Source organism: Coptis chinensis, chromosome 1 (genome assembly GCF_015680905.1).
Source record: "Coptis chinensis isolate HL-2020 chromosome 1, ASM1568090v1, whole genome shotgun sequence".
Taxonomy (NCBI): Eukaryota; Viridiplantae; Streptophyta; class Magnoliopsida; order Ranunculales; family Ranunculaceae; genus Coptis; species Coptis chinensis.
The window spans coordinates 31,429,451-31,457,446 of NC_141456.1; the positions used below are offsets into that span (position 1 = coordinate 31,429,451).

At 36.6% G+C, this 27,996-nt stretch overlaps 5 protein-coding genes across 8 annotated transcripts; all 5 read left to right on the forward strand.

Annotated features, from left to right (window-relative positions):
- Positions 1-3,534: 3,534 nt before the first annotated feature.
- LOC147523457 (uncharacterized) lies at positions 3,535-4,074 on the forward strand. The gene has a single exon (XM_086571153.1). It carries the CDS (start codon positions 3,535-3,537, stop codon positions 4,072-4,074), a length of 540 nt encoding a protein of 179 aa, XP_086427279.1.
- A 3,485-nt stretch (positions 4,075-7,559) lies between these two features.
- On the forward strand, positions 7,560-12,277 carry LOC147523458 (uncharacterized). 2 transcript variants are annotated; one of them, XM_086562233.1, is made up of 11 exons: positions 7,560-7,859; positions 7,960-8,048; positions 8,354-8,634; positions 8,964-9,075; positions 9,155-9,329; positions 9,925-10,099; positions 10,206-10,319; positions 10,460-10,512; positions 11,106-11,199; positions 11,748-11,842; positions 11,986-12,277. In XM_086562233.1, the coding sequence occupies exons 3-7, from the start codon at positions 8,425-8,427 to the stop codon at positions 10,260-10,262; spliced, it is 729 nt and encodes a 242-aa protein (XP_086418359.1). In that variant the 5' UTR covers positions 7,560-7,859; positions 7,960-8,048; positions 8,354-8,424; the 3' UTR covers positions 10,263-10,319; positions 10,460-10,512; positions 11,106-11,199; positions 11,748-11,842; positions 11,986-12,277. The 2 variants fall into 2 exon arrangements, with proteins under 2 accessions (XP_086418359.1, XP_086418367.1); XM_086562241.1 differs by lacking the exon at positions 7,560-7,859 and having other exon boundaries at positions 7,963-8,048; positions 8,347-8,634; positions 10,194-10,319; positions 10,411-10,512.
- Positions 12,278-14,098: 1,821 nt separating this feature from the next.
- Positions 14,099-14,755, forward strand: LOC147523459 (uncharacterized). Its single transcript, XM_086571170.1, has one exon. The coding sequence runs from the start codon at positions 14,099-14,101 to the stop codon at positions 14,753-14,755; it is 657 nt and encodes a 218-aa protein (XP_086427296.1).
- An 84-nt stretch (positions 14,756-14,839) lies between these two features.
- LOC147523460 (uncharacterized) lies at positions 14,840-15,280 on the forward strand. The gene has a single exon (XM_086571183.1). The coding sequence runs from the start codon at positions 14,840-14,842 to the stop codon at positions 15,278-15,280; it is 441 nt and encodes a 146-aa protein (XP_086427309.1).
- A 1,330-nt stretch (positions 15,281-16,610) lies between these two features.
- On the forward strand, positions 16,611-27,707 carry LOC147523461 (DEAD-box ATP-dependent RNA helicase 14-like). 3 transcript variants are annotated; one of them, XM_086598685.1, is made up of 9 exons: positions 16,611-16,730; positions 16,968-17,271; positions 18,024-18,209; positions 18,643-18,711; positions 22,678-22,947; positions 25,002-25,352; positions 25,459-25,736; positions 26,880-27,227; positions 27,301-27,707. In XM_086598685.1, exons 2-9 carry the CDS (start codon positions 16,999-17,001, stop codon positions 27,386-27,388), a joined length of 1,863 nt encoding a protein of 620 aa, XP_086454811.1. In that variant the 5' UTR covers positions 16,611-16,730; positions 16,968-16,998; the 3' UTR covers positions 27,389-27,707. The 3 variants fall into 3 exon arrangements, with proteins under 3 accessions (XP_086454811.1, XP_086454820.1, XP_086454817.1); XM_086598691.1 differs by having other exon boundaries at positions 16,615-16,730; positions 16,992-17,271; XM_086598694.1 differs by lacking the exon at positions 22,678-22,947.
- The last annotated feature ends 289 nt before the right edge of the window (positions 27,708-27,996 follow it).

Here is a 27,996-nt window from a genome sequence, read left to right on the forward strand (position 1 = left end):
TAGCATCTCACATATATAATAATGGAGTGTTTATACATTTATTTCTCCAAAACTATTGCATTTAATATATATATATATATATCCCAACATATTATATAATGTCACAATATCAACGTCAAATCTTCATTAGATAATGACAACCAAATTTATACAAGCTTCTACAGCATTTTAGCATTTGATTTGTCCATACAATTTACAACATAAAACGTAGCACAATTAAACAGTCCACAATCAAATCCCAAACATCTAAAGTCCATAAATCTAAGTCCGTATATAATTTAATACTCATAAAAAACATATATATCAAATTCTTATTATCAGAATTCCCCTCTAGTTACGTGCCAATATTATATTGCACTACTCACGTCAAAACTTAATTAGATAATGACAAACAAAGTTATACAATTTCGATAATATTTTATTACTACATTTGTCCATATTTTTAAATATATGAAAAACTGGAAAAAAAGTCAACATTCTACGGTCAACGGTCAAAGTCAACGGTCAAAGTCAAAGTCAACACGTCATGGTCAAAGTCAACACATCCTGGTCGAAGTCAAACTGTCATTGTCAAAGTCAAACTGTCATTTCTATGTTCAACAGGTTCATGGTCATAGCCATGGTTCATGGCTAAGGTCAAAGTTCATGTCATGGCTAAGGTAATGGTTCGGACCCAACTGGCCAAGCCCAAACCTTAAAACCCGGCCCCAAAAGTCTAAACCAACTTATTATTCAACCTAACCCAATTGGGGTCATAAGGACCAACCCACATAAAATTAGAAAACCGGCCCAAAGAAAACTAATTAGTTTTGGCCCAAACAACTTAAACTAAACCGCCCCAAAAACTTTGAACCGGAACCGCCCAAAACTTTAAAACCAAACCGCCCAAACAAAACAAATAGAACTGGCCCAAAACAGTTTAACCTAACATGGACCGGCCCAAGCAATACAAACTACAATCGGCCCAACCAAAACCATCTAATGAATTAGGCCCAAAGCCCAAACCGACCATCAGGTCTTCTTCTTCAACTGCTACCACCACCACCAGCCACCACCTGCTCAAGTCCGGCCACCACTTGTCCTCCCCCCCTAACCCACCGGTTTTAATCCCTAGAAAAACCCCTTAAACTTTAATTAAAGCCCCAACTCGATTTATTAACTCCATCTCCTACCTCCAAACTAGATCTAGATAAATTCCCACCGCCATTAACGGCTTTCTCCAAGCTCCCAACACCCCCATTTGCATCCCTTACACACTACATTAGCCACCCAACATCCAACCACACTTCAACAAAATAAATCAACAAAACAATCAACGAAATACAAAAAAAAAACGATACTGGGGTTGCGCTGCCATTAACGCTGGTCGACGCTTCGACAACACCCAGCCAAACTTTAACACCCTTCACACGTACACCATCAACCAACGTCAAAACTAAAGAGTTCAACCAAATTAATAGGATTTCGTTCCATTTTTTTTTTTCTCTGGGCGACGCCATTAGCGCCTGTTCAAACTTGAACAGAGCTTCCACAGGTGATTCTAAACCCACATCCAAACAAAACAACATAATCTAAGGGCAGTACGATTCATGGGCTAGCGCCTCCATGAACGCCTGTTCATAGCTTCAACAGTTCAAATAAAACTAATAGATATCGGATTTAACTAAATAACTGTGGAAAACCGGTCGGAAACACTTTCGACAATAAATTAAGTAAATACTAAATGATTTAAAATCATAGTTTATGAAATTTGTAAATTCTAAACAGACAAAAAATTATAGTTTTAGTAGTGGTGAGAGATAAACTCTACTCACCTGTATCAAAAGCTCAACTCGACCAAGAAAACCCCCATCGCGCCCAAATCGTCCAAGCTCAACGCCGAAAAAACAAGTTTCTACCTCTGCCTCCATTTTTATTATATTTTATTCTCTAAAACCCTATTTTCTAGAACAATGTGATTATATACTTGGGTTTGAAACCCAAGCCCAATACAGACTCGGGCCCAAAAACCAGGCCCACATATCCCAAAACCAATCCATTGAATTTTAAATAAATAAATTAATTAATAAATTAATAACTAAATACGTATTTTAAATACGGGCGTTACACCATCGAGGTAGAAACTGAAAGTGTTTCTGTTGTAACTCCAGGTGAGGTTACCTGTAACGAGCCTCCACAGGTGCAAGGTGCTGGGTTGAACCATGAGCACAATTCCTCCAATCAACAGATGGTAATTCATGCTCCCCCTTCTATTGCAAGAGAAACCCTCTCTGGCTTTGCTACTGATACTCTAGAGCCAAGTGCATGTTTCCTTGGTGAGGAAGAACTTGAAGGTATAAGAGTATCAAACACTGACGAAGATGCTCAAGACACTTTGGTGAAACACAACCCTTGCTCTGTAATTCATCTTGAGGAAACTACAAAACCTGATGTTGCAAACAGTGCTACTGACCGCGAGGAAGAAAGCAACCGAACCACCAATCTAAATGAACCTGTTCTGCCTCAAGTCCAAGTTACAACTCCCTCGCTAGAACTTGCTATATCAAGCCAGCCATCAGATGAGGTCCCACTGAACTCAATGCCCCATATGATTGAACTCCTATCACTGGAGGAGCATAAATCAATCAATATGCAGCAGACCATGAGCTCTTCAGCACAACAAACATTGAGCAGCAGCTAAGAGAGATCATTAATGAACCAATACAGGTGGTAGAAACCTTTACAAATCACCTACCAAGCAAAAGAACATCATCAGCTCGCTTCACTGGGTCATCGCAATCAAAGAGCAACTCTTCTAGCTCTAAGTACACAGTCCCTTAAGAGCGACACTCTCCACAAAGCAGCAGAACTGAAGTCACTAGCACCATAAGCAAGGGAAGAGGTAGACCTAAGGGGTCTACTAAAAAGTAACTTTTTTACACTCCTTAAATGATTAATTTAGGAGTATGGAATGTAAGAGGTCTCAATGAGCTTTTCAAAGCTACAGAGATAAATAAAGTAAGATTACAAAATAAACTTTGCATGTTTAGTTTGCTGGAAACTAAAGTTAAGAGGGATAAGTTCGACCTCATCAGAAGCTTATGCTGCCCACAGTGGTCGTTTCTACATAACTATGAATCCAATCCTAGTGGAAGAATATGGTTCTTCTGGGATCCTAGTTACATTTCCATCAATCTTTTGCTAGAAACCTCATAGATGCTCTACTGCGAGGTTTTACTGCTACCTACAAATAAAGTGTTAAACCTGACTCTTGTCTATGCTAACAATAGCAAAGCAGAAAGGACAATCTTATGGGATGATATCACCACTCTGAGCCGCACTATTACACTACCATGGAATGTTAGTGGAGACTTCAACAGTATACTCAGCACTAATGAGAGACTGGGAATGGGCCTTGTTCACCCATGAGACATAGAAGACTTCAATAATTGTGTAAATGACTCTGGTCTGGTTGATTTGCAATTCTCTGTAAGTCTCTACACATGGACAAACAACTCTAACAAGTTCTAAAAAATAGACAGATGCTTGGTGAATATGGAATGGAGTAATGCCTTTCCTGCATCTGCAGCAGAATTCATACCACAAGGTGTTTCTGACCACACACCTATGATTCTCTCTTGGTTTGGCAACTGTCATAAAGTATTCCCTTTCAGATTTTGCAACTCATGGGCTATGCACAAAGAATTCCCTAGCTTAGTCAAGGAAGCATGGGGTTCTGACACTTTTGGAAATCTTATAACATCTCTATATCAGAAACTCAAAATTCTAAAAGATGTGCTCAAAGGTTGGTCAAAGAAGAACTTCTCAAAACTAAAAGAGAGAACTGAGGAAGCAAGACAGAAGATGTTTCATGCACAAATAGTTCTACAAGCTAATCCTATAGATTCAGGTCTAAGGAATAATGAAAGACAAACTGTGGTACAGTACACTGAGCTACTGAACATGGAATACGAGGATATTAGACAGAGGGCAGGATGCACATGGATGGTTAATAGAGACATATGTACAACCTATTTCCACAACATTCTAAAGGAGAAAAAAATCAAGATGCAAGATATGGTCTTTAATAGATGATGATGGTGCCAAGTACACAGGAGATGAAGTCAGTAACATTATTGTCGATCACTACAAATCACTTCTCAGAGAGGATTTAAGATCTAAAAATATAATCCCTCACCTGCAAGTTAGAAGCATCATTGAAGACAATGTGGCAATGGATTTGATAGGCGACATATAAGAAGAAGAGATCAAGAATGCATTATTTGAGATGGATATATACAAAGCCTGTCACAACCCAAATTTCTAAACAATTAAAAAAAATGAATATTTGAAATATAAATATATCAAACATCACTCGATTCAATTGTCTAAAAACTCAGGCTATGACGGGGTGGATACAACACATGTCAAAACCTAAAACCCACATCATAAAAGAATCTTAACAACAAAATTAATCTCCAAAATTCTCTTTATTACTTTATAAAAAGTCTATCTTCCGTCCCAATAAAACATCAAACCACTCTAAGAATAATGTGTCTTCTTCAACATCGTATTTTCATGTCATATGAAAAGAAAACTACGTTATTACATACTTCCAAAAGATCGGACCTTAATAAAATAACCTCCCTGATGCTCCGGGCAAGAATCCAAATCACACGCCATTGGTTCCACGCCTTCCACCTATATTCCCAAGAACACACCCACGCAAAAAAACAAAGCAAACATGGGTCAACAAAATGGAATTTACTGGTATGAGTAGACTAACCACATATAAACATTATCATACTTTAATTATCCAAACAATCACTTTATATTTTCTCATTACTGAATCATTCTCAGCTTGGAAGACAGGTAGTTCCGTCATTTCAACCGGCATAGTTTCTTCCCAAGCAAAACTTCCATTATATTAACTCATTCTAATAACTTGTTTTAATATCTAAACCATTGAATTAAAACTTACCGATATCCACTGCTGTATAAGGGTAGGACCGCGTCCCTGCACAAAATGTTATTAAGTCCTACCCTCCTGCAAAAGAAAGTTAGAACTTTTATATAACATATGTAGATATTATATTAGGTATTCAAAAGAAAACCCAAACACTCGCATAATCAAATTAATACCACTAACCCGCAAGGCGAATACCTTAGTTCTTCTAGTAGCAGCCCAAACAATCGGTCATTCATGGCACATTCAATGAATACCGGGTCATTCATGACACATTCAATGAATACCCCCTATAACGCTAATGGGCCATTTATGGCACATTCAATAAATGCCCACCTAACATATGACATCAATAAATATAAAACTTCGATCCAAAACTTGAGGCGTGGAGAGTGCGGTAAATTTGTTTACGCATTATAGAGCTTTATTGCATATATTATTTCAGAGAACGAAAGAGTATCTTGATTCATGTATTTTTGGTTTACGCATTATTAATTAGATTGATGTCTAAGTGTCATAACGTTGTATATCATAAAAGACGGAAATCTCACATAGTAGTTAATACACATACACACGTATATATAAAGGTCTTAGCCTAAAGCCAAGCATGCTAATAGCCCTAGACCTATCCTAATAGCCCAAATCATAATCCGAGTTAAAAGTCAAATTGGGTCAACTGGTCAAAATCAACCCTGGTCAAAAGTCAACTCTGGTCAAAGTCAAAGTCAAAGTCAAAGTCAAAGTCAACCTGCCAAGGGTCAACAGCAGTCAACCAGCCCCAAACTCCTCTAACCCAAAAGCCCAAAGTCTAAACCAAAAATCCAATTTGAAATTTCAAAAAAAAAAGAAAACATTCAAGCCCACGTTTTTAGTTCGGCCCAAAGAAAACTAATGTCTCAGTCCAACAACTAAACAAACTAAGGCCCAAAACAAAATTTTGATTTCGGCCCAACACAAGCCCAACCGACCAACAAAGTCGTCTCTTCTCACCGGTGGTGAAAGCGACTCTCCTCCACCGCCTACCACCACCAGCCACCACTCATCACCTCCTCATTCCAATCCAGCGGTTTCACCCCTCATAAAAAACCAAACAACTTTAATGAAAGCAAAATCTTCAAATCATTAGATCAATTATCCTCATCCAAACTAGATCTGGATTAAGCCTCCATTAAAGCTTGTTCAAAGCTTCAAGCTTTAACAGCTGCCCAAACAACCATCAACAACCCATAACCAAACAACAAAAACCTCACAACAAAAATCAAAACAAAACAAAGTTAAACAATACAAAAATTCTGGACGCCATTACTGCTCTGCAAAAGTTCCATCTCACGACACCAACAACCATCAACCGCCGTCAAAACATATACCCGACACTTCCCAATAACAACTAAGTTTACATCAAACTTAATCACGTCAGTAGGAGTTCGACCCTCCATCAATTCGGGCAGGCAACCCCAAAAACTGTTTGGCTGTTTCATAGCTTCGACAGCCCCCACCAAGTTTCAATCCCGACAACACCCGATTCAACTTCAACTAACATCAAAACCCACGCTATTCCCACAACCATATACCGGACAAACGTTGGTTTGGCTTGCGCCGCCATTAACGTTTTTTCGAGCTTCAATAGTTCAAACAGTTCAATACTATACTAACAGTTCCAAATAAACATAGTCACACCACCACACAGGAGCACAGTTCTACAGTTCAATATCAAATTCAGAGTTTTAAGTTTTAACAACACGACAGATTTCAACAGAAAACAAATCTACAGTAACAAAGATTTTATAAAATAAAAAAATCCATAAAATATCTACTCACCTGTAGCGCTCTCCGATTATCAGCCAGCTACAAGAAAAAAACCTTCTTTTTCTTCTTTCAAAAAAATCCCGTTTTTCTGTATAAAACTCTCGCTGTGTTTTTCCCCAAAAACTCTACGTGAGAAAACTTCCCGAAAAACAAGAACAACCCTTATCTAACTTACGATACTTTTATCCTTAACCGATAGTTATCATCTATCCATTTTATCTATTTTCATTATTATTATTATTTTTTATTATTATTATATATTTTTTTATACTAGGAAAACAAAAGAAAAAGCCGAGGTGTTATAAAGCCCCTGGTCCAGATGACTATAATGCATATTTCTATAAATCTTGCTGGGACATTGTTGGTGGAGACTTTATATAAGCCATTGCATATGCCTTCTCCACTCACACAATGACAAAGGGAATGAACTCCACATTCTTATGTCTTGTACCCAAAGTTCCAAATCCATCCAAAGTCAATGACTTCAGACCTATTGCCTGCTGCAACATCACTTACAAGCACTACACCATAATAGGATATTTGCAACACACACCTTTTTTGCTTTGCAACGCTTATTTACCGTTAGCAAGTTACCAACGCTATATAAGCGTTAGAAATGTTGTAAAGCGTTACTTTATTTTGGTGAATTTCTGGAGTGAATTAATTGCTAACGCTTGAAAATCGTTTGAAAAATGTTACAAATCCAAAAAACCAAAACAACATCGAAATTTCAAAAAGAAGGAAACAAAAAAGAAATCGCACTCGGTATGTGAAAATAGAAAACCTCTCTTTCTCTCTCACAGCCGCTAGGTTAGGGTTTTCTTATCATTCCTCTTTCTCTTCTTCCAACCCCTCCTCCTTTTCTCCAGAACAATCACTTCCTACCTTCTTCTTCTTTTCTAATTCCCAACAAATGGATTGTGTTGAAACCAAAGCTTTGAAAACCAGTTTTTGGCCTGAGAAAGACTTTGTTGTTGAAGATGATGACGAAGAAGAAGAAGGGTATTCTTCTGTTTCTTCTCAAGAACACAACTTGAAAACTTGTTTTGATGGTCCTTCTATAAAGAATGAGTTTGGTTTCGTTCCAGAAAGCGAACTCAGTGTTCTGGTAAGCAATTTTAAATAAAGAAACGGTTTTTGACTTGGCGAGTTTGTTTGTTTATCCTCATTTCTGAAGAAAAAACTTGTTTTTACACTTTCCTTTCTAGAAAGAGAACCCAAGGACCGAAAGAAGAATCGGCTTTCAGTTTCGCTCTCTTGAACAATCAGTCACCACCATCTTTGGCTTGTAGTCGAGGTAAATTTATATTTGTAAGTTTGGAATTGTTAATTGAAAGTTGATTGGGGTTTTAGTCCTAGAAAGAGGTGGACATACACATGAATATCCAAACTTATGGACACAAGAAGGATTTCTAACAACATTAACTCAGAACGATGCAAACAACTTGCCAACAGAATCTTTTTCATCAGAAGATGTGTTGCGAATGGTAGAGGAAGAGTTCTTGGTGGAAGTAGTGCTATTAATGCTGGTTTTTATAGTAGAGCTGATGATGACTTCTTTAAACAACTTGGGTTTAAATTGAATCTTGATTTAGTGAACAGGTCTTATGATTGGATTGAAAAAGCTGTTGTTTTAGACCTCGGTTGAAAAAAACGGCAATCTGCATTAAGTGATGGACTTCTTGAAGCTAATGTTACACCTTATAATGGTTTTAATCTTCATCACGTTGTTGGGACTAAGATTGGTGAGTCTACTTTTGATGGTTTGGGGAGAAGACATAGTGCTGCTGATTTACTTAATCATGCTAGACCTTCAAATATCATGGTGGCTCTTCATGCCAGTGTTGAGCGTATTCTGTTCAATACCCTTTCTTCTAATTCTGGTACTCCTATTCTTTCCTTTCAACAAACTTCTTGTATTACATTTTTATACTATTCTTTTGTATGTGTGTTTGTTTTGCTTGGAATTCATATTGTAATACATGTTTAGAATGGCCCTTTGCTTGAAAAAGATTAAGAAACATCAGCCATTGGTGCTTTTAGAATAAGCTTAAGAGTTAGTTTCAATACTCTCACTGTATTTTAAAATTATGAGTTGGTTGGGTGTCTGCTTAAACACGTGTTTCATTGAGTTATTAATTGTCATGATGAAATTACTTCTTAGTTAAAACTAATATTTATGAATTCGAATGTTATTTGCAATTGATATCAGGATGGACGTCGAGTTCTTATGATTGAGAGAGATTTGAGTGAGCCAGACAAAATTGTTGGGGAACTGTTACAGCCAGGAGGATACCTGAAATTGATAGAGCCTAGCCTTCAAGGTAGGCATGAAATTTTGAATGTGAATATATTTTAGCTACAGGTCAACATATTTATGTGGCTCAACTGTATGCTCCGCAGATTGTGTAAAGGAAATTGATGCTCAAAGAGTTCTTGGTTATGCTCTTTCCAAGGATGGTCAAGATACAAGACTTTCATACCCATTAGAAAAATTCCATTCAGATGTTGTCGGGAGGAGCTTCCACAATGGACGTTTCATACAACGCATGCGTGAGAAAGCTGCATCCCTTCCAAAGTAAACTTCTCACCTCCATAAAAATTCTTGAACTTTTGTTTTCTGTTGTTATTAACCCTTTAGCATTAGTATATAATTTGGTTCCATTTTCTTTTTATTTTTTTATGCTTACTTCTACTAATTAGTAATGGCCTTTCGGCAGACTACCTAATAGAAAAGTGGATGAAAAGGAGCTGATAACATGAATATCTAGACAAACACACTCTCTCTAGGAAAATCGAAGATTCCATAAATGCTGCTGTTAGAACTAAATCTCCAGATCCCGTATTATTCATTGTAATAATTCTCTCTCTCTCTCTCTCTTTATTATTATATTATTTAATATAATTTTTTTCCCCCTATGTTTAATAGTTTTATTTTTAATTTATGATTCTTGAAGTCAAATCATATGAGGAAAGGCATACGTTGCGTAATGACAAAGATTAAAGCTAGACATATTATTGACAGTATAGGCATTCCTACGGTCGAGGTTGATTTGTATACAAATAAAGGAATGTACCGTGATGCTGCCCCGGTGGCGCGTCTACTAGATTGTATGTATGCCCATCGTTTTTATTTTTATTGTTGTTGTTATGGACATTTTTTTATTTGTCAGGTATGGGGCAGTTGAATTAAGAGATGGAGAGAAAGGGAAGTTTCTTGGTATGGGAGTTTCTAGAGCTGTTAAGAATGTGAATGAGAAAATTTCTGAAGCTTTGATTGGACTGGACCCAACAGTTCAGTCTCAAATTGATCAAGCCATGATTTATTTAGATAAAACTGAAAACAAGGTGAGACTCCTACTCTATGCCCGAGTATATTATGTCCTATATGTAATTGTTTTGGTGGCTAAACTATTATTATGTCCTCTGAATTTACCATAAGTGTCCCTCAAAGGTGGAGACTCAATTGAGAAATAGAAAAGAACCATATGGTTTGTTGTTACTTGGATAGCTTTTCATGGATTTATCCAAGTAAAGGCAGACTAGAATCATATCGGCCTTGCCTGTGGTGAGTTGTTTTCTTCATTTGTTTTAGTGGATTTGTTTGTTTGTTTGGAAATTTGATGTGTTAATGTGATGGGTGATTATTGTATGTGAAGTATTGTTTGGAGAATAATAAGAGGCTGATTCATTTTTCGGCTTGTGAAGTTTATGGGAAAACTATTGGTAGTTTTCTTCCTGCGGATCACCCTTTGCGTCAGGTATATGAAGAATTTGGCTTATATTGTTTTGTTCAAATTGGAAATTATATGTTCACTTGAACTAATTGTGGATAAGATGAAAGATAGAATAGTAGTTATGAGTAGGACATATGAGGTAGAGATTAGATTAGGGAGTGTTCACTACACCATAACAAGATATTTGCAACACTGCCCTTTTTTGCTTTCTATTTTCTCATTTTTCTTTTGTGCGTGTGTTTTTTAATCTAAATGTAATGCACTCAACTATTAGCTACTATACATATTTAGCTAAACTATGAAGTAAGGTCATAGATCTGTATTAGACATTGTTGATATGTATGTATATATGCATTATATAAAGTTTTGGGTACTTAATTCTCTATTCGCAATGGTATATATATATACCAATCAGAAAAAAAAGAACCATATATTAATCATATATTGCCTACAACATGATGAAGAAAGATGAATAATGCATATATTCTACATTTCTACCTAACCATCCAAATCACTTTCAGTTTGAAAAAGGGAGAACAACTCAACAAGTGGTAGTTTTTATTGCCTGAACACAACACTCTTAATTACTAATAAACAATCTCTTCATGCACTACAAGCCGGAATCATACAAATACAATGGGTCTTTCTCTTCTTCATTTTCAACTTCAGTCGTTAGTTTGAGACCAACAAGTCCAACAACACCCTGTGTTTGTATGCTTCAATTCATTTGTTAAATTCACATCTTCTCTCAATCACCTGCTTTCACCTCATTTATTTTAATTTTGTGTATTTTACAATTCCTATCTATAACGTGTTTTTCAAATTTTCAATTCTTTTGTGTTTTACTAAGGGGCAGCAATGAATCAGGCGGCGCTAATATTGCAAATTGGCAATATATCTCGATGACTTGGTTCTTTTCAAGCTTATACAATTATCTTTTGACTCATATGTAACATTAATTGGCGACATTTGAGTGAACCTAAAAGCATACTCAATTCCACGAAGAAAATAATTTGACAACAAAAATAAGTTTACTAAGAGCACATTGGATGTGACAAGTTCTCTGTTCATCTGTAAATAGTGTCATTATGTTTAGACTAGTCACTATAAATGGTCCCCCAACAAAATCATTTCATTACTAAGATAGTAGGATGTAGTCAGGATCCTTTTTTGTTTTCGTGATGTAGTCAGGATCAGGATATTATAGTGTGCATTCTTACTTTCTTAGTTGAGATATACCCTATCATCTACAATTGTAGGGTATTAACCGGTTCCAGACGTTGTTGCTGAGAGATAATTTCATGCTTGATAATGTGAATCTTTCATGAATCTCCATTTGGGTTTTGATGCAGAGGTAAGAATCCCTAGTCCTTCTTTACTGTTAAGCTCAATTAACTATACCTTAGATTATCAGTATTTAGCTTTTGAATTGGTCTTAATCCCCTTATTGTCCACTTCATGATCTTTTCTTGGTTGACTATTTTATCTTAATGCTAGGACCTCTTTTGGAGCATTTGTGGAAGTAAATGGGCGTAGGGTTTTCAACAACGCAAGCTGTTATCTCTTGTTTAGGATCATAGTACGAAAACTTTTTTTATGGTGATAGTCCAACAATAAATTTGTGAGGTTTAGAAAATCGCTCAAAGTTGTGAATGTATATGGTTGGATTAGTTTTGTACTTTATCAATTTTTTTTTTCCCATGTATATTATGGTTTCTTTGTAAAATGGTATGAAAATGTATTGTGTACCGGATAAATTTAGCTTAAATAAGAATTTATGATTTCTGTATATGGTGCAAGAGGGGCATCTTTTTGTAGGTTTAGCTGGTCGCTACAAAATATGAATTTTTTTTTATCAGCAACGGTTCATAACCGTTACAAACGATTTTTAAATTATTTTTTAAAATTAACTAACAATTTTGCAACAGTTAAGAATCGTTGGTAATATTTTTAACAAATTACCAACACTTAAAAAGCGTTTGTGAAATCAAAAAACCGTTGAAAAGGTTTTAAATTTGTGTACGAAATATCTATAAAAAGCATTACAAATCGTTATTACAACGGTTAATAACCGTTGGAAATTTCTGTTTGCAACGCTTATTAACCGTTGTAAAAATTTCTAACACTTTACCCACGCCATATTTGCAACTCTTAAAAAGCGTTGCGAAAATTATTAGCAACGCTTTTTTGCCTTTGCAAATAGCCTGTTATGGTGTAGTGAAGTGTTTCTCCAAAGTCTTATCAAATAGACTAAATCCCTTAATGACCTCACTGGTAAGTCCTAACCAATCTGCTTTCATTTCTCAGAGATCCATTCAAGACAACTTATTGCTATCCCATGAACTCTTGAGATATGATGTTACACTAGAAATCACATTTCTGCAAGATGCTCAATGAAAGTTCATATTAGCAAGGCTTTTGATTCTGTTTGCTGGAAAACTATCGAAGAAATGCTAACACGACTACGCTGCCCTAACAAGCTCCTCAAATGGATTAACTTATGTTACTCAATAGCCCACTTCTCAGTCTTAGTGAATGGTACACCTGAGGGTTACTTTCAAGGAAAGAGGGGGCTTAGACAAGGAGACCCCCTCTCACCCTACCTCTTTACTCTAACCATGGAGGTACTCACATGTCTCTTGAAAAGCAAGCTTAATGAAGGACTTATAAAGCCACACCCAAAATGCAAGAAAACAAAAGTTATTAGTCTATGCTTTGCAGATGACTTGCTACTTTTCTTAAAAGGTGATATGCAATCAATGACAACTGTCAAAGAGGTCCTAGTACTGTTCTCTGAAGCCATGGGGCTCAAAGCCAACACTCTAAAGACAACACTTTTAACTGTTGGCATGAATCAAGGTGAAAGGCAACTCGTAGCATATCATATGGGCATCAGACTCACTGAACTGCCTGTTACTTACCTAGGCCTACCACTCACATCTACAAGGCTTGGTATAAAGGATTGTTATCCTTTGATTGAGAAAATCACTTCTAGAATCCAAAATTGGAAGTCTAGAGTCCTATCACATACAGGAAGACTTGAGTTGATCAACTCAGTGCTTAACACCTTCCATGTCTACTGGTAAAAAACTTTTGTGTTGTTGCCGAATAAAGATTTTGAATTTAAGTAACAAGAATCTGTAATAATTTCTTATGGAGTGGAGTTGAAAGAAACTCTAACATGCACCAAGCAAGCAAGCACAAGACAACCCTCACCAAGCCTGAAAGAGGACTCAACATTCTAGACCTCAGAATTTGGAACAAGGCATCATATTGTGGTCTGGTATACAAGATAGCAGAAAAAGGTGAAAGTCTTTGGGTACAATGGATTTGGAACCAACAGATTAAGGAGAAGAAATTCTGGAGTATGCTTATTCCAAAGGATTGCTTGTGGGTTTGGAGAAATGTACTACAAATGAGAATAGTGGCTATGAAGTTTATAAGATACAACATTGCCTCAGGAACTAGCACATATGTCTGGTATGATCCTTAGTGCACAAACAAACTTCTCATCAATGATAGTATAACAAGAGTTCAGCTACAAATACCACTGGAAGCACGAGTGAGCGACCTAATTACAGATAGTACATAGAACAACATAGTTTGCAGCATGCCAGAAGGAGAGCTTAAAGACCAAATTATGACTACAAAGATTAACAACTACATCCGAGAAGACAGAGTAGTCTGGACTTTGGAGCCAAGCGGAGCATACACCTTTAAATCTGCATACAATGCTCTCAGAATCCCAAGAGAGAAGGTGAAGTGGTTTAACCTTGTTTGGGGAAAGTTGGTACTTCCTAAACACTCATTCACCACATGGAAACCCATGGCTGGAAGTCTCCCAACACAAGACAGACTAGTAAAGAAGAAGATTCTACAGAGTTCCAAGTGTTGTTTATGCAACAGTTCAAGAGAAAACTCCAAACACCTCTTCTTTGAATGCCCATATAGCAGAGAAGTCTGGACAGGTGTCAAAAGCTTACTGGGGATTCGATTACAGAGAGATTCAAATAGAGAATGGATGTTACTGATGAAACTAAGTGCAAGAAACGATATAGAAGCTGAGATCTTGAAAACTTATGTGTGTGCAACTGTTAGTCACTTGTGGAATGAAAGGAACCATAGAAGATTTGAGAACACAAGCAAACCCAACAGCATAGTGAAAGAGAATTTGATTAAGGAAATGAAAATTTACTTACAAAGTCAGGTTAAAGATGTTCAAGACACGATCAAGGAAAGAATCCTCATGGAGAGGGTAGGAATTTGAGTAAATTTCAAGAGAAAAGAGCCCACTCCATGCTCATGGATCAAGCCAACGGGAAATGCAGTCAAACTAAACTCTGATGGGGCTATGAATGACTCAACAACAGGTATTGGTGGGGCAATACGAGATGCAGATGGAGAAATCTTACTCGCTTACACTGGAGAAGGGGGTATGAGATCCGTATTATACCAGGAACTCCAAGGGATTATTTATGGTTTGCAAGGTTGCACATTGCTTGGGAAAAAGGAGATTGTGGCAGCATCTAACTCTCAGAGTGCCATCAATATTCTAAAGGGAACAGAACCACCACCTTGGTACTGTATGAATACAATCCTAGCTATTAAAGGGCTAACACAGGGATTATGCATTTCATACATACATGTCTACAGAGAAACAAATATGGTAGCTGACTACCTAGCCATCATGTTAAATGGTGAGAGATGTACCTTCTTTATACCTCCATTGGATGAGAAACTCACTATGTATGCCAAAGAGGATAAAGAAGGAAAAAATCTCATGAGATTTTAATGGCAGGTCAGGGTCTGCCTTAACCCTAAACTATGTTCTAAATAAAAAGCATTGGCTCCGACAGTATTTTCCCATTCAAGATGCTCATCTCCTTCAAATAAACCATGGTCTTCCTGATTCTCAATAACAAATTCAAGCATGTCTTCCTCATTAGAACTATTACAATAGTCAACAACATCACAAGAAAATTTTGGATTATCACTATTTTGATGTGGTTGCTCCATAAATAGATCTAGGGGTGAAATAAAATAGTGACAAGTTTAGAAAAGAAATGAACTCACTAGCAAAAAAGGAACAAATTATGAACTAATGCTCAAAATCACATCTGTTGAGAAACGTCTCTTTGAAAGATGGTTGATATGTATGGTTTTTTTTTTTATTTTGTTCAATAGCAACGACAACACAAATGAATTTCAATTCTAAGGCGGTAGTAGTAATACATCTTAAAGAGGGATTGGGGCGAGCAAGAAAAACCATCGAGAGAGAAAGGGATGACGTAACATATTTTTTTTTTTTTTTTGTATCTTTTTTATTTGTTTGGGAAAAAAAAAAGTTAAATGACGACAACAAGGGGCATGACATTTTTCTTCAACTTAAAGAGCACGTGCTGGTGAACATCACCCTGCTATCTAACGGTTTAGATGGCAGCATGTACCATAATGCCAAGAGATCGATCTTTTAAGATCGGGACTCTTATCAATATGCTTGGTTATTATGTATTTTCTCAAAGAGAAATATGCTTAATTGATTTTAGCGGAATTATGATTAGTTTTTGCAAATTTATACTTGCAAAAACTTAAAATTTTAATTCCAATTTCATCCCCAAAGCTAATATTTTGTGAGTATGATCTTAATTATCACTATAAATATCATATCCACAAATTTTGAGTTCATTTCGAAATTTCTACACTTTTTAAAAGTTGATTTGAAAATGTGATTTTAGGATTTAAAATTTTGCAACATTTTTTTGGTATCTTTAAAAATTTCCAAATAAACTCATTTTTAGCAGGGTTGTTATCAACGATGGAAAGATGACATCTACAAAAAATCAAGTTGCAAATAAATTTGTAGAGTGAGATATGGTATTGGAATTTGGGTATGAGCACCACATATACATTATAGATATTGTCGTACATACACGATAGCGAAAGGGTAAATGCACCAAGAATGCTGCTGCCCAAGTTATAAAAAACAGTTTGAAAATCGAAAAAGTAACGCAACCAAGGTAACAATTTCCATTTTAAGCCTAACTAAAGTTAAAATGTTACCCCAACCAAAGGTTAAAATCTAATCACAGTAAACACTTTCTCCTTCTAAGTCCTAACACTATAAATACCCCAACACATTCCATTTGTCACACTCATCGCCTCTCTACTTTGTTCTCCAGCGAGAGAGAGAGAGAGAGATTAAAAAAAAAAAAAAAAAACCCACATTTTCTGCTACTCCAAAGGTAGAGTCTTTTTTCATTTCTGACGTTTATAAACTTGTTTAGATCTATTATAATGACCAAAATAGCCTTACAACACTTGTAAAACTGTGATGATCTAGGGTTATATGTGAAATGTAGGTGATCTATGTTTATATTTTGCATTATTAATATGATTGTCGTTTTGCTGTCAGTTGTGTTGCATGTGTTATAAAAAGATATTAGCTTTAAAGCTTGATGTTTTCATTATGGGAAATGTAGGTCTTTATTTAGTTAGTTGAATAGGAAATATATGGCTGCTGCTGCGGCTAAAGTGCGATACGCACCAGAAGATCCAACACTTCCCAAGCCGTGGAGAGGTTTAATTGATGGGAAGACGGGTTATCTTTACTTTTGGAATCCGACGACCAATGTCACCCAATATCAGAAGCCACTTGCTGTAGATTCTTCTGTTCAGGTTGTTCAAGCTTCCCCAGAAAAACAACCTCGTGATACTAGTAACGAAGAAGATGGTTGCAATGGTGGAGGACCCAAGTCTGCGGTTACTAATGGGCTGACTCAACAGGTAATTTCAATGCCATTTTAACGTCTCATCATAATATGTATTGCTGTTTCCCTTAATATGAGAATGATCAAGTTGCATTCCTAATATTATTTAGCTCGAACAAGTATCTTAAATTTTACTGTTATTAGTTGCCTATGATTATTATTGTTTTTTGTTGAGTTTATGAAAAGCATTTCAATGCATACTTGTATACGTCTTTGGTGGTTTTCAGTATTAGCATGTGTTATTTGTTTGATATCCAAGATATTATTGGTTGCTTATGAATTCATAGTATGACTGCGCAAATCCATATTAATTAGATTGGAGGTGTATGTTTTTTAGTTGAATTTCAAATGTCAAGTCGGTCTGTCTTGGTTCTCAAGAGTGAATGATAATGGTATGATGACAAACAGACGGAAGTTGATCTTCGTATGTAAAATGACTCTATTGTTGAATGTTGTAAGGAATTGTGTATTTTATCAACTTAAATTGATATGTGCTGATAGTCCAAGGACAAACTTTCGAGGTTTGCTGTCTGGAATTAAGACATGACATTTATATCATCCCATCCGAGTGATTTTGAAATACAAGGTGATAGGTATATATATTGTGTATTTTCTTTGTCAGCAAAATCCTCAAGGAAATAATCAACTTGGTATACCTCTTTTAGACAATTCAATTGCAATTTTTCATGTCAATTGTCCATTGAGCTGAAGTGCTATTTTCCAATCCTGTTCGATATTAATGATATTCAACTTATCTATATGTTTCAGAGTATGAGAAGTGAAGTTGGTCATTTCAATGAGGTCTCAGCCAATGCTAATCCCGGGGGGTCTGATGTGCATAACAAAATGTGTAATGGTCAGGTGCCAATATCCTCTGCAAAAGCTATTGGGTCTAGTATTGGAAGTGCCCCATCTGCGGAATCCTATCGCCGGCAACACGAAATAACTGTTGTTGTAAGTTTCTATGGACGTATGCCAAGAAGTAAATTTTATGAATATTTTTGCACAAACCATTTACAGGTGACTTGATGCCTTTAAGTCAACTTTGATATCGTTGACTTAACTGATGTGCCTTATGGATTATGTGTTCACGTCCTCTTTTGTTGTTTGGATTCGGAATAAATTTTCTTTGTGTTGTCTATGTGGTATATGTAATATAGTAGGATCAGTTGGTTCAGAGGCTTGAATGAGATGGTCTGCTCCCTGTATGTTTTATGTTATGTATTAAAAAAAAATTACAGTAGTTATTATTTGCTGAACCGAAGACTAGAATAATGCTATATGGTTGTGATCTGGGCTTGTCTTTGTTGTTGAAAGATATGGGATGTTTAATGTTTTCTGTTCTTGATTTAAAGTACCCACTTACTTACCCTTTTGTTTTGATCAGGGAAATAATGTGCCTCCACCATTTACTTCATTTGAAGCAACTGGATTTCCACCGGAGCTTCTTAGAACGGTATTTTTTTTCAATATTACTTATTAGATATTTATTTTATTTTAAACTTTTTGGCTTCTAAAATTGTGGTTTGGACAATGTGGAGTGCAGTAATAGAGATTGCTTGCTTGTGCATGCCTTATTTGTCCTTCCTTTCTAAACCTTCTTCTCTGGAAAGTAGTGGTGTGTTTTGGAGCCACTTTTCTGTTTATAAGCAGTTGCGGAGCTTGAACTTTATTTCAGGGTGAACAAGGTAGTAGAGAACTAACGCTCAATGATAAATATCACATCGAATAAAATGCTTCGCTAACTCAATTATTAACTCTGAAAATTCACTGATTCTCACTGAGAAAGACCAAGGGAGAGTGAGACGTGAAAAATAACTTGCAAGACAAAATCATTTTAACAAACTTTATTAAAGAGACTCAAAATCCTTTACTTAAAAGATGTACAAAAGCTCAAAATTCTAAATTATTTGTTGATTTGGCTAGAAATAATAACCCAAAATGGTCAATTGTCAAACAAATTTCTTCTCATACCATAAACTCCCTCTTCAATTCCATCACCATCTTTGAATAAAAGTTGGAAGTATATAGATATAGGGTTTACTATTGGGACTTGATGGATTTATGGTTAATTTATGAAGGAGAATGAATATAAGTTGGAGGTATATGGTCATATGGATATAGGGTTAGATATATGGGACTTAAGGAATTTATGGTATAATATATGAAGGAGAATGAATTTAAGTTGTAAAGAGAGAGTCCAGAGATAGAAAAAAATGGAAGATGAACATACTCACATACAGGAGGCTTGCTAGTTATGACTGATAGGAAACTTGTAGCACGAGGATTTTTTTTTTCTCTTTTTAATTTGAAATTTGATTGGTACACCCAGTGTAGTCAAGGTGCGCGCTTAAAGCGCAAAGCGCACTTTTAGTGCCTCGGTGCGAGAGGTAACATAAGGCGTGCGTTTTTTAGCTTTTTGTCTGTCTAAGGGCGCCGTAGCGTAAGGTCAATTTCTTATCAATCAACTTTTACAGTTTTTTCGTTTTTTTTACAATTTTTGCTATACGTGACACATTTACACTCGATTCAATTGTTGTATGATATAAGAAATTGTACAAATTTAGTAAGTTTCATTGTGAAGTAAACTTTAAACTTAATTTTGACTAGTTTTTGTTAAGTTGTGTGGATTGAGAGAAGACACAAAGATGGATTAAATTTTAAATGAAGTTTTATGGGATTCTAAAATTGAATCACGTGTTATATTTTATGAAGAACTCATTTGGCTCAATTCGATCGGTTCATTATTTTAGTTTATTGAAGTTGAGCTAGATTGTATTGAGAGATACGAGTTTTATTTTGCTCTTTACTTATTGCTTAAGATTTTTCTTTTAAATGACTACAATGGTTTTATGTTTACAATCACATAAAATTAATTTTAAAGTTTGGCTAAGTAAATCAGTGATAATTCATGTCATATTTAATATTTATTTTATTTTTTATTTGATATATCTATTTTTTTATTACTACGCGCCTCACTTTAATTAGGCGCGCGCCACGCCTTGCGCCTAAGGCACAAGAGGGTATTGCGCCTTAGGTGCGCTGTAACGCCTTTACTACACTGGGTACACCCAAGCTATTAAACAATAGCCCAACTTTTAATCTCAAAACAAAACAAAGCAAAACAAAGGGTAAGAGAAGCACCATATCCCTCTATTTAATACTTCAGTGGTAGCAAAGTGTTACTCAATGATTTATTTTTTTCTCTTCAACTACTCCTACTACCTATGAAGCACGGATACTTCTATATGGGTGAAGTATCCGTGTCCGATACGTATCCGACACGGATACGCCTCGGATACGTGATTTGGAGTATCTGATTTTTTAATTAATTTTTTAATTTCCGATACGTGGGGGATACATGGGGGATACGCGGGAATAGTAATCTCACAAATTTTTTTTGGAACTTCAACAAAAAAAAAAAGTGAAATAAAATCCAAAATAAGAAGAGATGCAAGAGAATAAAGATGAAGTGAATTAAGATGTAGAAGGTGACTTAGTTGAAGTTGGACAACTTGATTGACAAATCTATTGTATTGTTTTGAACTTTTTTGTTGGCATTTGCTTGCAGTGTTATACACTTATACAGAGTTGTTGCTTAATGTGTTTGAATTGGTCATTTTATGAAGTAGAATTGCCATTTTAATTTGAATTTGGTGAAATATATATATATATATATATATATATATATATATATATATATATATATTATTCAAACGTATCCATGACGTATCCGTATCCTATATTTTTGAAAAATGCCGTGTCCGCGTATCCGTGTCGTGTCGTATCCGTGTCGCGTATCCGTACCCGTGCTTCCTAGACTACTACTACTACTACAAGGTTTTCAGAAATTTGAGGGAATGCAGCTGCACATCCTTGGAGCTGCTCCTGTTTATAAGAGCCATTTTTCTATTGCAATCATATGAATGGGTGCAATATTGTTGGTTTGGAACTATTATTTCCGTGAGCATTGTCTTTTATATCTTGTCAAGATCTCTATACTGTGTGTGATTCTGTGTGTGTGCGTGTGTTGGTGGGGAGGGGTGTCCGAAAAAATAGATTATGTTAGTAATTCTACTTCAAGAAACTCGTTCAAAATTCTTTCTTTTTGTTAGATGAAATGAGTAGTGTTCTCTACTGGTCTGTTTGATTCTTAGGGCGAATTCCCAATGGGAACCCTATTTTTAGTTCAAAATTTCACGAAACATGAGTGAGCGGTCATTCTTCCCCACTTTCGAGAGCTTTCATGAGGAATTCTTCCATACATGGTTTCCCATTACCACCCTTACTTAGCTTTTCCCATCAAGCTGTTCTTGACGGTTGGGATAAGTTCCCATGCATTCTCATAGTTCTTGAAAGTTTACTGAAATGGGATTTTTTCTCATGTGAATCAAACTGACCAGCAAAGATAACTATTTTCCTCTGATTCAAAACGAGTTTCGTGAAATAAAATTACTAACAAAAGATGTTATTTTCAGACACCCCCCTCTTTGAAGAGCTTATGTTATTTTGTGTTAATGTGTGATTTAAAAGTTGGAACATGTAGCATTTATACCTGATTATTGGTCATGTCATGCCATGCTAAAATCTAATTTAAGACTGTTTCCCGAAAATCTAAGTGTTATTGGTTATAGTTTGGTGATTTTTGGGTGTTTGCTGTTGGGCTTGAGACTCACACATTTTCCATTTGTAAATTTACTTTGTTGCAGGTGCGATATTTGCTCCGGGTAGGAGCTAATGTCGTACTCTGTGCCACCTTCTTTGTGCTAGTTTGTAAATAATTGGGGCCCCTATTTGCACACAAATTTCTGAGATGGGCCACTGAAATGAGAAACCAGTCTCCGTCTGGGGCTGCCAACGGTTATGGCTCATTCCATTGACAATGTGGCATTTACACCTGATCATTGTTCCATTTCAGACAATGCAGAATCTAATGCAAGTTTGTTTACTTATAATTCAAAAGCTAACAGTGTAGTTGGTTCCAGTTTGGTGATTTCTGGGTATCATCTGTTGGGCTTCAGACTCATACATCTTCCATCTGTACATTTTTTTTGGGTAGCAGGTGCGATATTTGCTCCTGGTAGGAGCTAATGCCGTACGCTGTGCCACCCTCTTTCTGCTAGTTTGCTTTTACTTGGAGCACCCCTAGTTGCAGACCAGTTTCTGAGATGTGCCATTTAAGCAAGAAACCCAGTTTGTCTGGGGCTTTCACCAGTTATGGGTCACTCCGCCATTTCGTCCTTAAATAAATCTTTGTGTTTCTGCATCAGAAGGCAAAAGATATCTGCCTTTGGGGTGCTGAACTGCTGATGTTACTTGCAGTGTTACTTAATCGTCTTGTATATTGCGAAGGAATACAAACAGAAAGTTAAACATTAAGAGGTACCTCTCCTCATGGGGGTTACTGCTTTTGCTTTCCCAGGTGCACAATGCTGGCTTCAGTTCGCCCACACCGATTCAGGCCCAGTCGTGGCCTATTGCTCTTAAGAATCATGATATTGTGGCCATTGCAAAGACAGGATCTGGGAAAACTCTGGGATACTTACTTCCTGGGTTTGTGCATCTCAAGCGCTGTGGTAAAAATCCTAAAATGGGCCCAACTGTGTTGGTACTGTCACCAACTAGGGAATTGGCAACACAGATACAAGACGAGGCGGAGAAGTTTGGCCAATCATCAAATATTTCCTGCACGGTTCGTTCTACTTGGCAACTTTTATGATCTTTGATTAAATTTTATTAAAATATTATTGTGACGTTGTATCCTTACTTGTTTTTCTAATCTCATTCCTGGCTTTGTAAATGAATCAACATGTGCTATCAATTTGGTGTTAGTTTCATCAGAACAATTTAAGTAGGACCTTTGCTCTAGAAGTAGCATACCAGTATGCAGCAACATCAATTTTTATTACTACAAAGTATCCACAACACTTTATACACAACAATAAAATTTTCCATCTGCTTATATAGCCCTGGAAGCTACAAATCCGAAAGACATACTGCTGTCAGCTTCCAAAATTGGCCATTGTTATCTTTTTCTCCCTTATTTTGGATATTCACATATTATTTTTAAACTAGTGCGTGCCCAGGCCTCAGCCCACCCATGGTTCAGTCTGGCGAAAGCAGCCTTTGTTGTCTTAATCGAGTTTGTTTTAATTAACAAAAAATCACTGCATACACAGTTGGATGCTTTATGTCCTAAGATCCAGGAAGCACAAGGAGTCTTGAGATCATGGGGTGGTCAGCCACCAGCCCTTCAATATTAGATATTGAAGTCAGCTGACGGTAGGAAATTCTTTTTGCAAATAGAATCCAAAGGTTTCATTTTGGCCATCTCTTAATTGACACGTGTAGTTTTCAGCTATTAAGTTATTTAGCTGTTCCCTAGGCTATTTTTGTTTTAGTATATTTCTGTAAGATGAAGTCCATGATGGGGGAAGACGAGGAGGGTGAAATTGAAACAGAGGGGAGGGAAATGAAGTTTAGGTTGGAGTGGACTTGTGGTGGTGGAACACGGGAACAATTTAGGGTTTAGGCTTTGACTTTGTAATTGGTTACCTGTTCTTGTTGTTTTTCTGTGTTTTGGGGATTCCTTTTGGTTCTTTTGGTTTTCCTTTCTTTATTTTAGGGGTGTATTAGTGGTGTTGGGGTGGGGTATTAGTCTTGAAAAAAAATAGATTTTGGCTTACTGAGTTCATACACGTAAGTTATTGAGACTTGATTTTGTATGTTTCAACTTTCAACTGTTTATGCGCCTTGTGTAAGTTAACATAAGCAATACACACTCAGCATTTGATTTCTCCGATATTTTTCCTGGAAAATTTTATATTTATGTGGTTACGCTTCAAGAAAAGGTTTTTGTGGAATGCCTTTCTGTCAATTGTGCAAATGGTTGTCATTTGTACTGATAAGGTTTTTATTATTATTATTATTATTATTATTATTTTTTTTTTATAGTTGAAAGTTTATTCCCAGTGAAGGTGGGAATTGTACCCAGGACCTTGAGCCCAATCTCCCTTTTTTTGTTATTGTTGCCAACTTATATTCTTAAAATGTAACTGGTTGAAAATCTGATTCACCGGAAAATTACTTTTCAATAAAAAATCAACTGCTCACATTGAAAAAGAAGCTGATGAGTTTACCTTGGCGAAATGCAATCTCAATGTGGAAGAATTACCTATTTGATGGTTTTGGTTAAAAGGCCCATTTTTGGGGTGGGTTAAGTAGCAAAAGGTTGATGGGCAAAGAACTTGCAGTTAGGTAGCATTTGAGGATATTGGTTGATATTTATGGTGGCATTAGTCTTTATTTTAGGAGGTAAAGACCGAAGAAGTGATAAGATGATGATTGGTGATTTACTGGATCTTTCATTGTGTGTGGGAAATTTCTATTACAACTGGTGGTGCTTGTGCCTTAAAGAGGTTCACAGAAAGGGGCGGGCCTAATGGATTTTACAAAATGGATTACTGTATATTCTCTAATTATGTCTTCTTTGATCATTTGTAAGATACTTCCGTAGACATTTATTCTTCAATTGCCAGGTGGAAGTCTTCATTTGGTGATGAAGTAATAATGGAAGAATTTCTTGTAGCTCTAGTTGCATCTTTGCTATCCATGCTTAACGTCTGCAGTATAGTATTTTGTTCTAGAGCATATCTCCAATGTTAATTTTGAATTTGTTGTTCTCTTTTGTTTTGTTTATTCTTTCTTTGCTAATTTGGCACTGTTTTTGTGTTTCGATGGATGAAGTGTTTGTATGGAGGAGCTCAAAAAGGTCCCCAAATAAGAGATCTGGAAAAAGGAGTGGATATTGTGGTTGCAACGCCTGGACGACTGAATGATATTCTGGAGATGGGAAAGATCAGCCTCCGTCAAATTTCATACTTTGTGCTAGACGAGGCAGACCGTATGCTTGACATGGGATTCGAGCCCCAGATAAGGAAAATTATGAAAGAAATACCTGCAAAGCGCCAGACTCTTATGTACACTGCAACATGGCCAAAGAGTGTGCGTAACATCGCGTCCGAATTACTTTCTAATCCTGTTCAGGTTAATATTGGTCGAACAGATGAGCTTGTAGCGAACAAGTCTATCTCTCAGGTACTGAAGTGTAACATTCTTTTATATTTTTGGTGATGCTTTGCTGCAAGTACTTACGGAGGAAGTGACAAATTTCTAATCTGATCATATTTCTGGTCTTGCCAAGTTTGTTGAAGTGGTTAATCATGCGGATAAGAAAAGAAGGCTGCAGCAGATTATGCAGTCACAAGAGCCTCGTTCTAGAATCCTAATTTTCTGTTCAACCAAAAGGATGTGTGACCAGCTTGTTGAGTACATTCCTCGCCATTTGGGAGCTGCTGCAATTCATGGAGACAAAGCTCAGGGAGAAAGAGATTATGTATTGAACCAGTTCCGAAATGGTAGCTCTCCAATACTGGTAGCCACTGATGTTGCAGCTCGTGGGTTGGACGTTAAAGATATCAGGTTAGTTACTATGGAATTTACCCCTGGTAGGCCTCTAAGCATTTTCTACTAGACGTTGGTGACATTTAATAGCACAGTAAGTTGAAATCAATGGAAAATGCGTGCTTTGGCGGCACTTATTTTGTGCAAACTTTTAACTTCTTTTGGTTGAAACGATATGCCGCGAGTGTCAACCGTCTCAATGCAAGAGTCGAGAGTTTGTTGATAACTTTTTTTTATCTTACTAAAGATGGAATTGATCAGAACAAAGTGGCAGGTTGAAATAAACTACTATAGCGTTAGTCCGTACAAGTTGAAATATACTTCTCTATAGTTAAGGACTTCGTGTTGTATGGTTTTCCAGATTTACCTCAGTTTTCAAATGCTCGTTGAATTTGTGATGTCTTTATCTTGTACGTGTCACCTGAAAGTCAACTGCATATAGAAGTTATTTGTAGCCAATAGCAAATTAGTGGGTGGCGAAGTTCTTTTCGTGTTTTTTATACTAATTGTTTGGCACTACTTGAACTCTAAGTTACATTGACACAGATACGTGTGTCCCTATGACTGTATCCGATTCAGATACGAAGTGTCCAACGCAGCAAAATACCAAAAATTGCGGTATATCACATATAATATGTGCGTGTGTCGTGTCCGACACTAATACATAGACCCGTATCCGACACAAATTATTTGAATATACCATAGTTTTTAGCATATACGAGCAGGTTCCGTTTACCATATTTTTTATACCATAGTTTATACCATGCCCCACAATTTCACCTACCATGCAAATTATAATATAGTTTTTTGTGGATATGTTCAACTAACCATGAAGATCACTTCTATAAAATTTTTACTCATTTGATAATGTTTAACTATGTCAAAAAATGATTGCAAAATCGAATAATCTAGGCCGTTAAAAAAAAATTCAAAGTTGACAATGATTTCCAAATGAGATGATTTTTTGTGTAGACGTTATCTATGATTAGTAGATCATATCCACAAATTATTAGCCTTTAACTCATTTTGTAGGGGGGTGTGGTATAAACTATGGTATAAAAAGTATGGTAAACGGAACCTGCTCCATATATATAACATAGCTTAGTGTATTCTTTTGGTACAATAGCAGCAACAAAGAATTTAAATTGGTTTCGGTTACAGGGCTGTAATCAATTATGACTTTCCTACTGGAATAGAAGACTATGTTCACAGGATCGGTAGGACTGGAAGAGGAGGTGCCACTGGAGTGGCGTACACATTCTTCTGTGACAAGGATGCTAAGCATGCATCTGATCTCATCAAGATTCTGGAGGGGGCAAACCAGAAAGTTCCACCAGAGCTACGTAGCCTTGGAGGAGGTGGTGGTCGTTCCCAGTGGGGTTCTAGCTATGGTGGTCGTGGTGGAGGCCGAGGTGAGCAGAGTGATTCTGGTTATGGTGGGAGAGGTGGCCGTGGAAGGTCTGAGTCAGGCTATGGAGGCCGTAGATATGGTCACGAGTCTAATGACAGGTATGTGGTTGTCTTGATTATTCCTTTTAATTCTTAACTAAGCTGTATAACCTATTAGTGTGCTTTGCTGCAGTGGTGGTGGGTATGAGCAAAACTATCGCAGCCGCAGTCGAAGTCCCCCACATGCAAGGAGAGAGCAGCCTGTTTCAGCTGGCTGGTGAGGTTGGTTGGTGCCCGTGACGTTCAACCATTTTGTCCTTTTGGTATCTGGAGAATATTTTAGGCTGGTGTAGTTATAGCTGGAAGCAGGTGCTAGTGAATCTAACTGTAGCAAGCAACCAGGTCCTCATTTTGGTGATAGTGTAATTTATACAGTTACAGCGTATAGGAAATGCAAATGTTTGGTTGTACTTTCAGGTGTAGGCATGAAAAGATGTAGAGAAATCTCCAAGTATAGTTTGGCTGTCAATGTTGACTATCATTACCTAAAGACACGTGTAATTAACATAGTAAATTATGATATGATCTGCTTTCAGACTCTTTTACTCTGTTTATAGTTTTCATGGCTGGAACCTGTGCGAGTGCATATCTCTTTCTAGTGGATCTCACCTTGATACAGGTGGGATTTTTCTCACACTACTGTTATACTGTAGTACTGTACAAAGCAAACGATGGCTCCTAGCCTCCTATGCACTAAAATCATTAATTCATTCTTAGCTCAACTTTGTAAATTGTAAACAATGTTCAGTAAATTAAAAGCAAAGTATGAACATATGAATTATGGATGCGGCTTAAAACTTATGGCCACCATTAACGGGAAAGATTATTG